Source organism: Cheilinus undulatus, linkage group 9 (assembly GCF_018320785.1).
Source record: "Cheilinus undulatus linkage group 9, ASM1832078v1, whole genome shotgun sequence".
Taxonomy (NCBI): domain Eukaryota; kingdom Metazoa; phylum Chordata; class Actinopteri; order Labriformes; family Labridae; genus Cheilinus; species Cheilinus undulatus.
The window spans coordinates 21773185-21788888 of record NC_054873.1 but is presented as its reverse complement, the minus strand read 5'-3'; the positions used below and the strand labels follow the sequence as shown (position 1 = coordinate 21788888).

The following is a 15704-nucleotide window of genomic DNA, read 5'->3' as shown; positions in this document are numbered from 1 at the left end:
AGTGGATTTTTTAATTTCGTGAGCTGTAAACCATAAACATTGGGATTTTTAAATAAAGTCATTAAATATTTAACTTTGTATGAGATGATTCTAGAATATATAAAAATTTAACTTTGAGTTGGATTCCAGGATTTTTTCTTATTTTTACAAAACTTAACTTTAAAAAACTTTTACATTATATTATTTTTTTAAGATGCAACTGTAGATAAACTAATGCAAACTAATGTTCCTGAACACACAAATGAGCTCGTAGATCAGACAAAACTTACACCAGGACTGTGAGGCTGCCATTAACAGATGGATAAACCTGGAGCTCTAAGCCTCATATGTTTACCTCTCTATGGTAAGAAAATGCAATGTGCATCTTTCTTCCCAAAGACTAAATCTTGAAATATGTCATTTAAAATGTCTCAATTTTTGTTTAGGGCTACTATTTTGATAGGGATGACAAATCCCTGCCACATTTTTCCAAGTTCTTTCAAGCACAGTCCAAAGAGGAACATAAGCATGCAGAGAAGCTGTTGAGTCTGCAGAACAGGTGGGGAGGCTGAATTTTTCTGCAGGATATCAGGGTATGAAATTGAACTGTTCTGTTCAGTCAACGATTTAAATTATGTTTGGAGTAATGATTTTTCTTTCCTGGTCTAGCTACAAATTAGATGTTTAGTAAAGACTTGTCAGAGCTAATAGATAAGGTAAGATGTGCTTTATTGTCCTAGAGAGAGAGGAATTTGAGTGAGAAAAAATGGGCCTCTTCACCCATCCTGCAGCCATTAGACAACATTCAACAACATACACATTACAAATGAAAACACCTTTATATAAGACATTAAGTATCAATAAATGGCCCACCTCTAAAAAATGTATAATATATACCATTAGATTGTCCAACCCTGCCTTATTTGCTACTATTTAAGAGCTTTACAGACAAGAATAAATTACTTTCAAAAGGGCATGGTTCAAACTCTGCATGTAAAACATGAGATTTATCATTTACAATCTTAGTAGCCTGTCTAAGAGCAGCCTGTTGGAAGAAAGTGGCTGCTCTGATCTGTCCGTTGGTCTGCAAAACCAGGATAACATTTATATCAAATTATCCCGATTTATATATGTCCATCCCAGAAACCAGATAGAGATGAGTGGGGCAGCGACCTGGAGGCTTTGGAGTGTGCTTTGCAGCTTTCAAAAAGTGTAAACCAATCCCTGCTGGACCTGCAGAAAATTGCAGCAGAGCACAATGACCCTCACGTAAGCAGCAGACAAAAGGCCAATGAACTGATCTGCAACTTGAATATTATTCTCTCTTTGCAGTACGATCAATGCCATCCAGGCCAGCACTTAAATACCTGTTTATGTATTTATCTTGCATTTAATTGAAACAATGCTTTTGAAGTGTCTACCTAATTTAAAAAATGTGTTTTGAGTGTGGGGAAAAAGGATGATAGCTCTGGGATCAATTATGCTTTGCTATCATGCATCTTAATTCACAACATAGCTGTCTGCTAATACTGTTATATTGTCAGCCAGCTGTAGAGTATAAAATAGGATTGTTGCACTTAATACACCAGCTGGTTAATCAATTAAAATCACTGTAAAATCTAAAAGGTAAGTTAATGATAGGAGGCATGCTTTGAGAGAGTAGTTTTATTGTGATTCAGAGTGATTTACAGTAATGTACAGGCTAAATTAAAGCAGCAATTACAAGTACATTTGAAATAATAACATATTTGTTTAAGATTATAAAATACAAAAGACAAACATCTGCAAGAAAAATATAGCAGGTGAGCAGACTCCTCTGTTGTAAAACTGAAATGTAGACACCACTGTGACCGACTGCAGCTGGGATCAGTGTGCAGTCACAGTGGTACATAAAATGTCTGGATGATCTGGCAGTCTAATAAAATGTTATTCTGTCTTTTTTTATGCAGACGCGCGACTTCATAGAGTCACATTTCCTGGGTGAACAGGTCAAATCTATCAAACAGCTTGCTGACTGGATATCCGACTTGCGATACACTGGAGCACCAAAGAGTGGCATGGCTGAGTATCTGTTCGACAGACACACCATGGCTGAAGAGAGCAGTTAAACTAAATTGTAAAAAAACTAATTTTCACATTACAACATGGTAATGTAACCATCTCCGATAATGTCATTACATGGTAGTTTTGCACCATCAATTCACATACATCACTTTTTTATTCCAGTTTTCCACCTACTACAGTCAGTATGATTTTTGTGATTCGTCAGTCATCTTTCAGACTTTAAACATGCCTCCTTTTTTATTATTTAGATCCATACTTAAACCAATAGCAAATCACTCTAATTTACATATATTATTTTAGAAGACTGTGTAAATGAGAGATAAAAACTGAAAACTGCTTTTATAATTATGTGCTAAGTATAAATGAGTTTATTTACCTTTTTCATTTCAGGTTATTGAACCTAATGACTTTATATATCAAAAATGCATTTGTTACGTGGGTTTCTGAAAGTAAAAAAACACTGTACTGTCCTTATGCAGACTCCTCACATAATGTGATTTATTTGAAGTTGTGAATTCGGGGTGAATTGTTTATGCAGTTTGCTTGTCTTATTTAAGTTTAATGGTACAATACAATTTCATGTCCCATTTTTGCTCCAAAGAAAAGTGAAAGAAGACCAAAGACACAACAGGATTATTAATATTTATTAAAGACAAAATTGAAAGCAGTGCTACTTAGGATATACAAAGTCTGCCGCTGAATATCAGAGGAAGCTGAAAAGTATACCTAATTTTTCTGTGGCAAGTTGAAAGTTAAGTCTCGTACGGCGCTTTTTTAATCACAAGTAGGTTAAGTGTTCTGTAAGAGCATACCAGGAAATAGAGATTAACTTGGTGTTTACCACAAATACTTTCAGTCATGCATAGTGCTACAAATAACTGTAATGCATTTCAGACTAAAACAATGATGAATATGTGTTAATCTGAAATATTCTGAATTCCACATGATACGAAAACAGTCAGTCACACCCTCTTTGCTTAGTCCTGCTCCTTCCCACCTGCTGCCTTGTTCGCCCCACTGTCCACCAAAACGCCCAGAAGGTCTCCTTCAGCCAATGAGATTCCAGAGTCGTTAGGTGAATGTTGCTGATTGGTTTCTTGTTGTGGCGATGCTGCAGTGGAAACTGTGTTCATGCTATTGCTCAGCCCACTGTTGGTGCCCCCATTGCTTGCCCTTATGTTGGTGTTAAAGTTCCCATGGTTACTAAAATTACTGTGACTTGTACTGTTGCAGAGACTTCCTGTTGTGCCAGTGCTGTTGGTGCTTGTTGCATTAATACTGCTAGAGCTGCTGTTGGGATTACTGGGATTTGCTGCTGTGCGAGACGGAGGAGTGAACGAGAACACCCTTTCTCCTCCACTTCCTGTCGCCCTAGCACTCAGGGGCCCAGTTTGGCTATCAGCTGAGGGAAGAGGGTCCAGAGTAAGTCGGGGAGGTGGAGGGCGGCGAGAAAGCAGGCCATGCCCAGGTCTGAGTTTAGATATTGGGCAGAGTTCAGGTAGGGGGTCAGGGAAAGAGAAGGTAGGTGCCGTTGGCGCCTCACCATCCTCACTCAGCCAGGGGAATGCAGAGGATGGAGGTGGGGGAATGTGGTTTGGGGTGTCAGGAGGCAGCATCTGTGAAGCCACCATTGGATGGGCGAGGGAGGTGCAGCTGCGGTCCCACTCGTTTTGAGGCCGCCGGGCAGGCCGAGGACGAGGCAGCGCAGGGGGCACACAATGTATGGGTGTCTGTGGGCAGCTGTAGAAACCGGGTCTTTCATACAGGGGAATGGTGGAGAAGGCATAGTCTGGGTCTCGCTCCTGGTTCAAAGGCTGGCGTGCCTGATTCTGAGTCAATGAGGCCTCTTGGTGTAGAAACAGTGGGAAGCGGCTTAGTGGAGCTCCAGGACGTCGACGCAGAAGAGAGACTCGGGAAGAGCGAGGAAAGTTAGGTGACTGGACACCGAGAAGACGACTCAGCCCTCCAAGCAGTGGGGTGGAGTAGTTGGCTTCTTCATTTTCTTTGATTTGCTCCAGATTGGACTGAAACTCCATCTCCTCCTTAGGAACACTAGTTTGAATAAAACAGATGATTATGTGATGGGTTGACAAAGTACTTAAAGGCCACATATTATGCAAAATACCCTTTTTTTTTGGCTTTTCTTGCAAACATATGTGCCCCTGACCTGTCCACAATCCCCCAAGAATAAGAAACTACAGACATCTACACATAAAGTCCTATTTTTTCCCTTCAGAATTGTCTGCAAGAAAAAAAAGGAACATTACTCAACCTGATATCCAGGGCAGAGCCCATAAAGGAAGGTTTGCGGTGTTCAGCACTGGCAGCAGTGTATGGAGGCTGAGGTTCAGACTCATTCCAGTACATATCCCTCTCAACCAATGGGATACTGTCGTACATCTCATCCACAGACAACAAGGACACCTGAGAGACAACAAAAACCAAGGAAGGTCTATTAGTACCACATCATTTGATGAATAAGAGTCAAGAAAGATAAGATTGAACCTGTAGATTGCGATCAACGAGCCAGTTGGTTTCAAAGTCATCATCATCTTCACCAAAAGGATTTATGAGCTGCTCAGCCACCTATAGGACCACAACAGAAAGGCAGTCTAGCACAGAAATAAACAAATGATCATCATTTTTTGCCCAGGATCAGGATAAAATTCCTTACCTTCAGCCAACCAACGTAGAAGAAGAACTGCAGCAGGGTGAAAACAGGCAGGTAGAAGTCCACGTCATGACCAGGGTAACCCTGAGTCGGATCCAAGAACTGGCGACCAATGAGACAGGCCAGAAAGAAACTGTAGACCGCCACGGTCACCACCTACTTCAGAAACAGATGTCAAGTCTGGAAGTGTTTAAAGATTAACTCTTGTGAAAAATCTCTTATCCAGTGTTTGCATTGCTTTTGCCAATTTCCTTGAGTTTGAAAGCTCAATTTCTTAGTTTTGATAGGGATGTAATGATACTTCTACAATACAATACAATTCTACATGTACATAAATATGGACAATTTAAAGCTGTTAGATTAGCATGGAAACTGCAGCGCTCCAGTGCAGGGGGCACCGACTGCTTTTTACTTCTCTTGTATGATGACAGTAACCAAAGCAGAAGCATGCATCAGTGCCTACTTTATAAAGGAAAAATGTACAGTTTTTTGTAGTAACTATATAATGGGAAAATTAAATGCATTACTTGTACTTCAGGATAAAAGATAAGGATGTTGTACATTTCAAATGTACTGTAAAAGGATGAAACAAAATAATCATCTTTCTAAAAATGGAAAAATCTTGACAAAATTTGATCCTGATACCTTTTGTATCGGGAGTTTGTTGTATTATTACATCCCTAAATCATACTAAGTTAATCAATTCATGTACATGATTATTGTATCTCTCAAAATCACATTTCTTTTAGCCATACTGATATCATTATTGGTTCAGCATATATCATTAGTAGTGTTTTTTTGTTTTTGCATTTAGTCATTTTAGATTTATGTCTAAATTAAGCTATCAAATCTATTTGTTTTAATCAGTAAGTCATCAATTTTAGTTCCATCACAGCATATCAACAAAACCTGAGTATAGACAAGAGGCAGGCTGATCCAGTCATAACCATACAGCTTCATACACTTTGCTCGTAAACTATTCAACTCCTGAACAGAGGACAAAAAAAAAAAAAAACAAGAACAGACAAAACAGATTTACAACAATGCTTCAGAGTTTAAATGGCCACAAAGAGACAGAGATATCCAGGCTTTTTCACATTAGACTTACAGTGAGAATGGCAGTGAGCGCCACGTCATTGTTGATGCGGCCCTCGGTCCGAGCCCTCAGGGCCAGACTGACAAACCACATGCAGGGAACCCAGAACTTGTTGTGAGGAGAAGGCAAATCCTCTAGGCTCCTGAGCTCCTCTGAGGTCATCAAACCTGAGAAAAAACACATGGGAAGGGATTCATAACACAAAAAAAGGCAGTGATTTTTTCCTATTTTTTCAAGACTTCAAAAAATGCTGATAGTGGCAGCACCACCAACGAGTTTGAATGTTTCATTGACCTTGTCCTACCTGCCTGCACCAGGTGCTCCATGGTGGGAAACCTCTTGTATACAGCAGTGCTGACAGAGCGGTAGATGAGCACACCAGAGAGGTTGGCATAACGCATCAGAGTTCGTCGAGTCAGTCTGGAGGGTTCATCCGCTCCACGAACATGACCACCGACTAACGCTGCCAACCGGTCTGGCCAGGGGACATTCTCAAACTGACCCCACCAACGGGACACAACCAAGGTGACATAAAAACCTGGCAAACAAGTAAACAATTAGATGTCTATAATAGATTCTGGGGGAAAAAAAAAGTTTAAATGGAGTTGGAGATTCATGGACATCTATGGCTAATATTCAGATAAACTTCAGAATAAAGAAGCTGTTGACACTCACCAAGCACGAAGGACACAGGAATGAGCTCTGCATAGCGGTCACAGTAAATAGACAGCTTCTCAAACAGCCTCCTCTGGTCATCATTAAACACAAACCTGGTGGAGAAAGCATCAACTAAGACTACAGTTAAAATTTACCAGAATGTGCATTTCTGAGCAATACTAGTAAACACAACTTTAGCATATCATGATAGCTTTAAAGTTTTTTTCCATTCTGTTTTGAGAATATCCTACTTAAGAAATTTTTTAAAAGTCATGTAACTGTTCAGGTAGACTTTAACTGGTGCAAGTGGTGTACAATTAACTGACTTAATACTCCAAAATAAAGTAAAACTTAAGGACAAATTGAAAGTGAAATCTTAGCATCCCTATACATGGATCCCTAAGTTGGCGCTTCTTGTCCATTACCCTTTTTCAACCAAGCCAGTTCCAGTGCTGGTTCCGAGCTAAAGCCTGACCCAACACCAGTATTTTGGTTTTCCATTACCAAAGAACCGGCTCTGGACATGTACAATAAGAAGGAAGAGCGCTGTTTTCAAAGAGGCAAGCTAGGCTTCAGAGGAGACTGCAAAACTACGCTCAAATGGACATAAAAAGCAAAGCAGATGTGGTCCAAGAAGGAGATTCATCCATCCATCTCATTAGACAACAAGGAGCCTTAAACATGCCTGTGGAAAAGCAAACTGCTCTTTGTCGGTTCTTAAACTGAACCAACTCGAAACCAGCTCTAGCTCTTGCCAAGTACCGGCACTAGAACTGGCTTGGTGGACAGGGGGTATGTGTGGTCCTTACATCAAAACCTAGGAACCTTATATCAAATATATACTGGTTATGTAAAAAAGTCAGATCAAATGTGTGAGCCCAGGCTTATAATAATCTAGTAGTGGGTAATTGAAACTACAGCATCATCAGCATATTGGGGTTATCAGCATACTGTGGCTGGTAAGTAACAAGAAAACAGCATACAGCAACTTTTTGTATCATATTCAAACCATCTCCTTTACATAGTTACAAAGTTTTTTGTAACTTGCAGTGCTTAATTTTTGTTTCCCCCTTCTTGCTATGAGTGTAATTGCACACAAAATGTAAATATCCATTCCTTTCTTCTCCCTGATCTGAAATGACCTTGCAACAAGAAAAAATGACTGCTTTTCCATGTACCATGTTTCCTCCCTGCTGATCAGTTTGTCTTTACTACACTTCTTGCTAGCCTTGCACTAAATGTAGAGCATTGATTTTTATCACAAGGAGTATTTCAATAATTAATTCCCTTAGTTTTTTTCCTGATGGATCCCACAGTAGTCATGGCTACTTTCACTGACTCAGTTGCCTACAATGTGTAACCCTCTTGATTAAGGAAAACCAGTCATTGCTTGGTGACGTAAAACAAATCCAGTATGCCAACGTGGGAATGTCGACAGAGAAATTTCTGGAAAGTGAAACAAACAGATTTACCTGAAAAGGTAATCAGCTTTTTATAAATTCATTAGGTGTGGGATGGACTCTGTTACGTAATTTCTGGTGCACAGTGTAGTCATGATTCTTTAAGACATATTTCAGCTAAACTGAAAGGATATTGGTTAAAATGTAGTAAGCAGTATATCATCACTGAAATGTCTCAGCCTTGAAAAAATGTAAGCTGTGTCAGACTTTATTTATTCTCCAAGCTCACTAAAGGAGATGCAGAATGACTTACAGAGATTATAATGAGCATACCTGTAAACAACACTGAAGAAGTAGTAGAGAAGAGTGAAGATGATGAGCTCTCTGTAGAGAAGTTTATAGATGCTGCCCTTCCACCGTAGAAGCAGATGAAAGAAGGTCCCCAGACCTGCATCAGCAACTCTGCGAGAGTATGTGATCGTCATTGCTGCCTGCTGGCCAACTTACTCCTCTACTGTGGTGTGGCATGAAGGAAAACAATGTGGTGTTTTTTTCTGGGATTCTTCTCAACTCAACATCATCAATCGATCCTGGTCTCTTCCAGACAACGTGGTCACATTTCTACAATGAGAAGGAAAAACAGGATGGAGTTACATATTTATCACAGTCCTACTGCATGTAAAACAACTCAACAATGCCTTTCTTTTTCAATACACTTAAAAATTAAAATATCAAGTTCCTTTAACTTGCAGTTTAAGAATTCCCAAACTCACCAGAAAAGATTTTTGCATATGTTAAAACAATTTGCAAGGCTCCCAAACATTCAGTCTCTAGCTCTAACACAGGGCTGTGAAGTTGTGGCTGTTACCGGACACTGGGAAAAAATCGTGGTGTTGTTGTCGCCGTGGCTGGAGACGTGTGGAGAATGTGGGATAAAAAGGGAAGCAGGAAAGAAAAAGAGAGAGAGGGAGTCCTACACCTCCGGTCACTTGATGTGTTAATCTGTTTTCTGTAACAAAGCTGCATTGTGAGCGCAGGTCCTGTTAATCTGAACAAATCTGAGGACAGCAGAGCACCAGCACTGCACAAAAAAAGGTAGTCCAGTGCTGAGTATTGTGTTCAGATTTGGGAAAAATTACTCTTATGTAACCAGTTTCAGCAACTTTTTTGATCTTTAAAGTCTTAACCCTTCATTGAAACACAAACACACCCTTTGAACATACTGCCAGTTTGTATTAACTTTACGGCAAACAGGTTTTCCCCCTCTTTTAAGGATCTTTGAATATTCACTCAAGGAAAATTCTTGATCAGGTGAGACTGTGTGACACTCCCTCTGCTGGAAAAAATGTGCACAGCTCGGCTCTTACTGGCCAGAAGGTGTTAGCGATTAACCCTTCCTGTCCAACTAGGGGACTAGCAGCCGGGCAAAGTGCTAACAACCTGCTTCACACTGAAAAAAACCCTGTTTCAGCAGTTTTTACTTATTTTTAATACACTGGAAACAACTGAGAATTGATTTTGAACACTTTGGTGAGTATATTCTCTGTGCTGTATCCCATGTTCTCTCTACTGCCATTTACATTTGTGTTTGTGACACTCCAATTATGTTTGAAATCTTATAGAAACAAACTCCTTCAGCCTTTAAGAAAATATGTGAAGCAGCTCTGTAACATTTAAAGGGCAAAGAGAAGGGTATACATTATTAATTACTGTGGAGATCCTCTCACTATTTACTGGATTTTTTTTTTGTCTGTCTGTTTGGTCAATCTTTAATTAGCTTTTCAGTTATGTGGTTTAAGCTGCAATGTGTAACTGTCTGCTCTTTACCCCTAGGTAATCAGGATCACTATGAATCAATTAAAACACTGAACAAAGTCTCACTAACATCTGAGGAGACATCAAGTTGTTTCTAATGAATCTTTGAAAGAGTTATGGATGCTTTTGAAGGGATTCACAGCGTCCAGATTTCCTCTTCTCCTCCGTCTTCAACTAAAGTCAGCCCGGGATATGAAGTTCTGAGAGCGGGAAGATCTGGAATAGCAGTGTATTCCTCCACAGTGTTTTATGGTACACCTGAGGTCCTGGGACGGTCAGCTGCCAGACAGTCAAGCAGGGACACAGAGGGGGAAGGCTGTGCAGTTGGACAGTGAGTATCAAACCCAAAAAGCATAGGGGAGTTAGGTTGTTAAAAAAATAGTCATTCTGTACCTTTTCCCTGGAGTTTAGTTTTACTGCTTATAACTTCTGTCTAGGTTATGATATAAAACCCTCAAATGTTCATCCTACTAGAACTTCCTTCCAAAAGTATATCGTACAAAAAAAACTCGCAAAAATTGGGTTTTGTTATCCATAATGAGCAGCTTTAAGCTGTTAAAGATATTTATGTCAGCCTAGTGAAAACATTGCTGTGGGACTTTGTAGGCTTTACTGTACTGTGGTTGTAATTTTAATCCTCTGAGACCTATGGCAACAACAAAGAAAGACAGTTTTTTTAAACGTTAAATAACTTTTGAACTGATAACTTGTAGCCACTTACTGGTTTTTCCACTTGCAGCTTGCCGATGTGCTGTTCTAATTACCCTATCCATGCTAGCCTTTGTAGCTTTTACAGAAGTTTTCTAGCCAGCCTGGAACTTTTCTGAGTATTTAAAGATTAAATTCACTGCAGTAACTCCAACATTGAATGTCTTTTTATCAACTTTTTAATCAACTTTCAATCCTTTCTGCTGCTAACAGCTAATGCTATCCACCATTTTGTATCCCACAATGCTTTGTGATGGGCTGGAACAACCAAGCGGTAACCTCTTGTCCTGAAAAATGTAGCCAATACAGATGTGCAAAAACTTGCAATACAGTGAGTGTCCACTTGAGGCTGGCTGCAGGAACACCAGAGGTCCCATACACAACACCTGTTAAAAAGCCGTTTTAACACAAGAAATAAACTGTTTTACAGCCCGGTTCAAAAAACAAAATGTGTCTCATTAGCTAATGTCTTCATGAACACACACTACACGGGGGGTGAATTTTTTGTGCCACTTAGATTCTGGAGGAGACGGCCTAAATAGCTCATAATGGAAACAAAAAGTGACAGAGCCTGTGATGTGGGCCTCTGTGTCACTGCAGACAGGAACTGCTTTGAAAAATGTCACAATGAGAACTGATACAAAAACAGCACAATGACTTTCTATAAATATTTTGAATAATTTTGTCACAGTATGATAATTTTTTCACTTTTTGGTCCCCAAAAGATGGGAGTACAAGTTTGTACAAAAACTTTACTTTTCATTTGGTTTTTTCTTTTGTCTTAATAGTCTCATAACTTTAATGAAAATCAAGTTATATAACTACAGCACACATATTCTTAAAACCCAGGCTGTCTTGAAAAAAAGTATGTGTATAGCGACTGTGTACCACAGGATTGATGTTTTAAAAGCTTTTAAAACAATAAGTCCAGGAGAGACAAAATTGTTAAAAAAGATCTCAGGGCTCAGAGGGTTAGGATGATGTGATTAAGTTGTAAACTAGCTAGCATAACCCACTGAACATATTCACCTCAACATGTTTGGATTGGGAAGCTCAAATCGTTCATAAAGTAAGGACTCATACAAAATAAAACATGAATAGTGTCAGTAATATCATTGGTTTCTGAAAAGTAACAAATGGCAGTCTGAGTATAGGAATTTCCATCTCAAGCTAACTCTTGTTTAACCTAGTTACATTAAAGAGAGGGAATTGGTCGGGACTTTTGCCTCACAACAGTTTCATCGTAGCAATCTTTCAGTGAGAGCAGTGATGCCCCTAAAAATTCAGAAGTTCTAAGAAAATTTTTTCTCTGAAGGGTGTATGCTGATAAAGAAATGAGCTATTTAGACCAAAAACAGTGTTTTTAACCAGGCTGTAACCATTTTTATTTATTTATTTTAAAAACTAGCATTTTAACATGGGTGTTCAAGAGACTTCTAGGGGTTTTGGAGCCAGCCTCAAGTGGACACTCAAGGAAGTGCAACTCCTTTTTTTTTTTTTTGTTGTTGTATTTTTTTTTGTTGTTTTTTATTAGTCCTTAAGTCAATGTTTTCCAAAGTGGGGACTAGGAGAAACCCTCAAGTTTCTCTCGTTTCTTACTTTCTGACAGACAAAATATGACATAGTGTTCTCAGGACAATACATGACGAATTTCCCCCCACTCTAAGTGACAAAATGCCCTCCATATTTCTTTCCAGTGTCAGGGTGCCCTCTCAGTGAATAAACCCTGAGAGGGCACTTGTTCTACAATGGAGAAAATACTATCCACCTTATTCCTGGGGCCGCTATTGTAAATCTGAATATGGGAAAACTTTCCGGTGCTAAGGCGGAAGTACATAATTACATGTAATTTAATACAGCAGCTAATGATAGATGCTAACTACAAACAGCAGTTGTTTGATTGGAATTCAACGCGAATTTGTAAATACTGATATATTTATGAAATTACATGTTCACATTGTTTTGTAAGCTGTAAGTAAGTAAATAAGGTGGATACTACATTATTCCTGGGGGGTCTACTGCTATAAATGTGGCTGGAACTTCCTGTACGGTAGCAGTAACAGCAAAACACGATTATTCCAAGGGATTACTAAAGTGATTTAGTGTCAACAGTGGTTGTTCCGAAATAAATATTTGCTGCAATAAATACTGCTTCATTTTTGTTAACTCAATTAAGTTAAATGAGCTGAGTGTTTAAATAATATTTTCTGTAATGCTCAGTACCTGTTGCTTCAGTTGTGGTACTAATTACGTGACAAAGTTAAATATGTGTCTTTAACAACAGTGTTTTAAACATGCCGCTCACTGTTTAAATGCATTTGGGATGTAATTCTTTCAATATTAATTCATCATTAATTCAAAACTTGACATTTACCAAACTGAAGAGCTGACAACTTCAGTCATAGATAATTTTATTTAATATAATTCCCACATTTTAAGAGGGATTAGTTGGTGGAATAAGGATTTCAGCAACCCCACAAACTAGAAATATTATCTGAAGGTGGTGTCCAAACAAAACACGTTAACAAAACGTGTTTATTACTATACTGATATGAAGCTAATAAAGCTAGCTAAATATGCTTGTCTAGGTTATTCAAGGTAATGTCATCACTTTGTACTCTTTAGTAGAGGGCAGAGAAATAATGATATCGTCCCGACTGAGGTGAAGCTGTCGAAAGTTACATATCTTAATGACCAAATTTCTCTAAAAATCGGGTTTCACATCTCGTATTCAATGCAAAGTCCCATTTAGATAGAAGGGATCGGAAGTTGCGCCCATATTTCACGCAAAGATTCATGGTGACGAGGAATAAGGTGGATTAAGTGTAATAATTTTCTTGGTACAAAGTCCATTTTCACCAACACTGTCTCTTGTGCAGTTTTGTGAAATCAGTGGTGAAATAGTTCAGAATTCCTTGTCTGTTTTACAGAGTTCTAGATGTAATCATGATAAATATGTTGATATAATAATTTCTTTAATCTAGGTTTTGTAACTATTTTGTGTTAAATTAATTGACAACTTTTTGAGTGCTGGTGCCCAACCACATACATCAGGTGCCCTTTTTACCCTTTTTGCCCTTGCCCCTCAAAGATCCCAAGTCCACCCCTGGTGACAGGCATACGCAATAACTATTAGTCTTGTTGCCAATGTTTGCTTTTATAGCACTCAGAGAGGCATAATAATTAGTTTCAGCCTGTTTCATTGCAAGCTAAAAATACCAGGGGCTTTAGGCAAATACTATCTTTATCTGTCTGTGGGGCCTGGCTCACTCATCTGCAGATAACAACCAAGTATACGAGATGACAACGTTGGTGAATAAAAATATCTGACCTTGTTGGTGTAACTGTGCGATATAATTTTTCTTTTATCGCTGATGTGTCGGTTTGCTGCTTGTGTTGATTCCGGACAGCGTGTCTCCGTTTCGGTCAGGGCGTTGGGTGGGAGTGGATGTGCTGTCATGTGACCGGTGTGTACCGAGAGCGGAGTGAGAGCAGAGACATTTCGTTTTGTTCGGAGGAATTGAATGACAGACATGAGATGAAAACTGTGACGGACATTGCTTAAAGAGTGTAAAAAAAACGGTCGTCGTTAGTTCTGAACTTTATTGTGTTTTGTGATTATTAGTCCGCCGCTGGTGCTGCTGCTGTTGTCGGTTGTCTACGTCAGCGTCCGCATTCCTCCGCCGTGATTTAAAACGGCTGAGGTTACTTTACAGAAACTAGCCAACGTTAGCTCACTCACTAATTTATTATTTAAAACAACGACCGAAGGACACTGGAGGGGGGAAGCTGACAGAAACCTTCAAGGAGAGAGGTTTATGTGCCGTCCTGGACACTGATAGGGTAAGGGCGGATACTGTGAAGTAAACCTACCAGTATTAAAAAAGTTGTAACTGTAGGCTAACGACACCTAGCTATCAATGTTAGCTCGGAGAGCTCCTACTTGTTCGTGCATCGTTTTGTGATTTGAGGATAATTTTGGAAAACGCAACAGCATGAAATATTGTTGCATACAGCGGCATAGGGTCCACTCAAAGGATTTTACTAACTCACCACAACTGAATGAAAAAATCTGTCATTAGAAGTGAAAAAGAGGACATCTTTGTATGTCCAGATGGATGATAAGCTAACAATAATTGATACATGAGTGGGAAACACTCATGCCCCAGTGAGGATCAGACTCAAATGGATACCAGATTTTTTTTGACCCACAAACTAAGGACATCAATGTGATATTGAAATTTTTGACTTAAGATTTTTAAATGCCAGAAAAACTGCTGCCAGGGGGTAGGTGGCAAATAGGACTATTTACAGCACACAGAAGAAGCTGACTAAATTTACATTTCCCCTGTGAATATATGTTAAAAGGATGAAAGGCATTACTTTGTCATTAAATTCAACACAGACGCGTTCAATTAAATTGTCACGTAAACATTATAGCTGCTAAAATTAACACTGAGATTTAAGTGTGAGTTTTTGTCGGGTATAAAAAAAATCTCCACTGTGGGTAACATAAAAAAAACAAGTGTGGCTTTTCTTCCTCTCAACTGTAAGCAGAGATCCACGGTTTGGAGGATTGAACAAAACAGTAGTGTGATTTGGCAGAAATTCAGGATGATAAACATAAAGACTGAAACGTAATCAGTTATTATGATCTAAAATGTGTTTTTGATTTTTTAAAACAAGAACTACATTTAAACTTAAATGATAGAAATGACTAAATATGTCTAAAACTAAAAAATATATTAACGGTAAGACTAAAATTATAAATAGCTGCCAAAATTAACACTGCTCAACAGCCCTGCAATGACACCTACTGTATAACAAGTGAATAATCAGGTCTTATGAGTGATTCTGTTTTATCGCAGACATAAAACATTGCCTCTAAAAATCCTCAGCTTCTCTATCAAAATAATATAGATAAAAATAGGTCAATATTAGCTTTATGTAGGAAGTATTTTTTGTCTTTGTTTGAATAAACCTAATAAATTAATGACCATATGAACACGATTTTTTCATAACCACTTTTAACCTGTTACGTATACTTCTGATCATGTCTAGTCAGCATTCTTGCACCATTTGCACATCTTGCAACCATGCTATCAATGCTCATGGACTTGTGTATACACTAGAAAAAAGACCTAATGAGCTCGTACATATTCAAATCTTAAATTTTCCTCTATAAAAATCCTGTGTTTTGCTGTAATTTTCTTGTTCTTGTACTGACTAAAACTTTTTTTTGCTTTAAATTGTACATAGGTAAATTTTTGCAACAGCTTATTTTTCTGTTTTTAATTTTTCTATTTGACTTTTG

General features: G+C 38.6%; 2 protein-coding genes across 4 annotated transcripts; one reads left to right on the top strand and one right to left on the bottom strand.

Annotated features, from left to right (window-relative positions):
* Positions 1-223: 223 nt before the first annotated feature.
* Positions 224-2087, top strand: fth1b (ferritin, heavy polypeptide 1b). Its single transcript, XM_041796751.1, is given in 4 exon segments — positions 224-343; positions 426-572; positions 1123-1248; positions 1929-2087. Coding segments are annotated over 4 exon segments (552 nt in total).
* Positions 2088-2718: 631 nt separating this feature from the next.
* Positions 2719-13824, bottom strand: best1 (bestrophin 1). 3 transcript variants are annotated; one of them, XM_041796720.1, is made up of 9 exons: positions 13722-13824; positions 8201-8488; positions 6486-6580; positions 6115-6348; positions 5823-5977; positions 4718-4870; positions 4549-4629; positions 4316-4467; positions 2719-4095 (listed from the first exon to the last, which is right to left on the bottom strand). In XM_041796720.1, exons 2-9 carry the CDS (start codon positions 8350-8352, stop codon positions 3021-3023), a joined length of 2097 nt encoding a protein of 698 aa, XP_041652654.1. In that variant the 5' UTR covers positions 8353-8488; positions 13722-13824; the 3' UTR covers positions 2719-3020. The 3 variants fall into 3 exon arrangements, with proteins under 3 accessions (XP_041652654.1, XP_041652652.1, XP_041652655.1); XM_041796718.1 differs by lacking the exon at positions 13722-13824 and adding an exon at positions 8641-8765; XM_041796721.1 differs by lacking the exons at positions 6486-6580; positions 8201-8488; positions 13722-13824 and having other exon boundaries at positions 6105-6324.
* Between the last annotated feature and the right edge of the window lie 1880 nt (positions 13825-15704).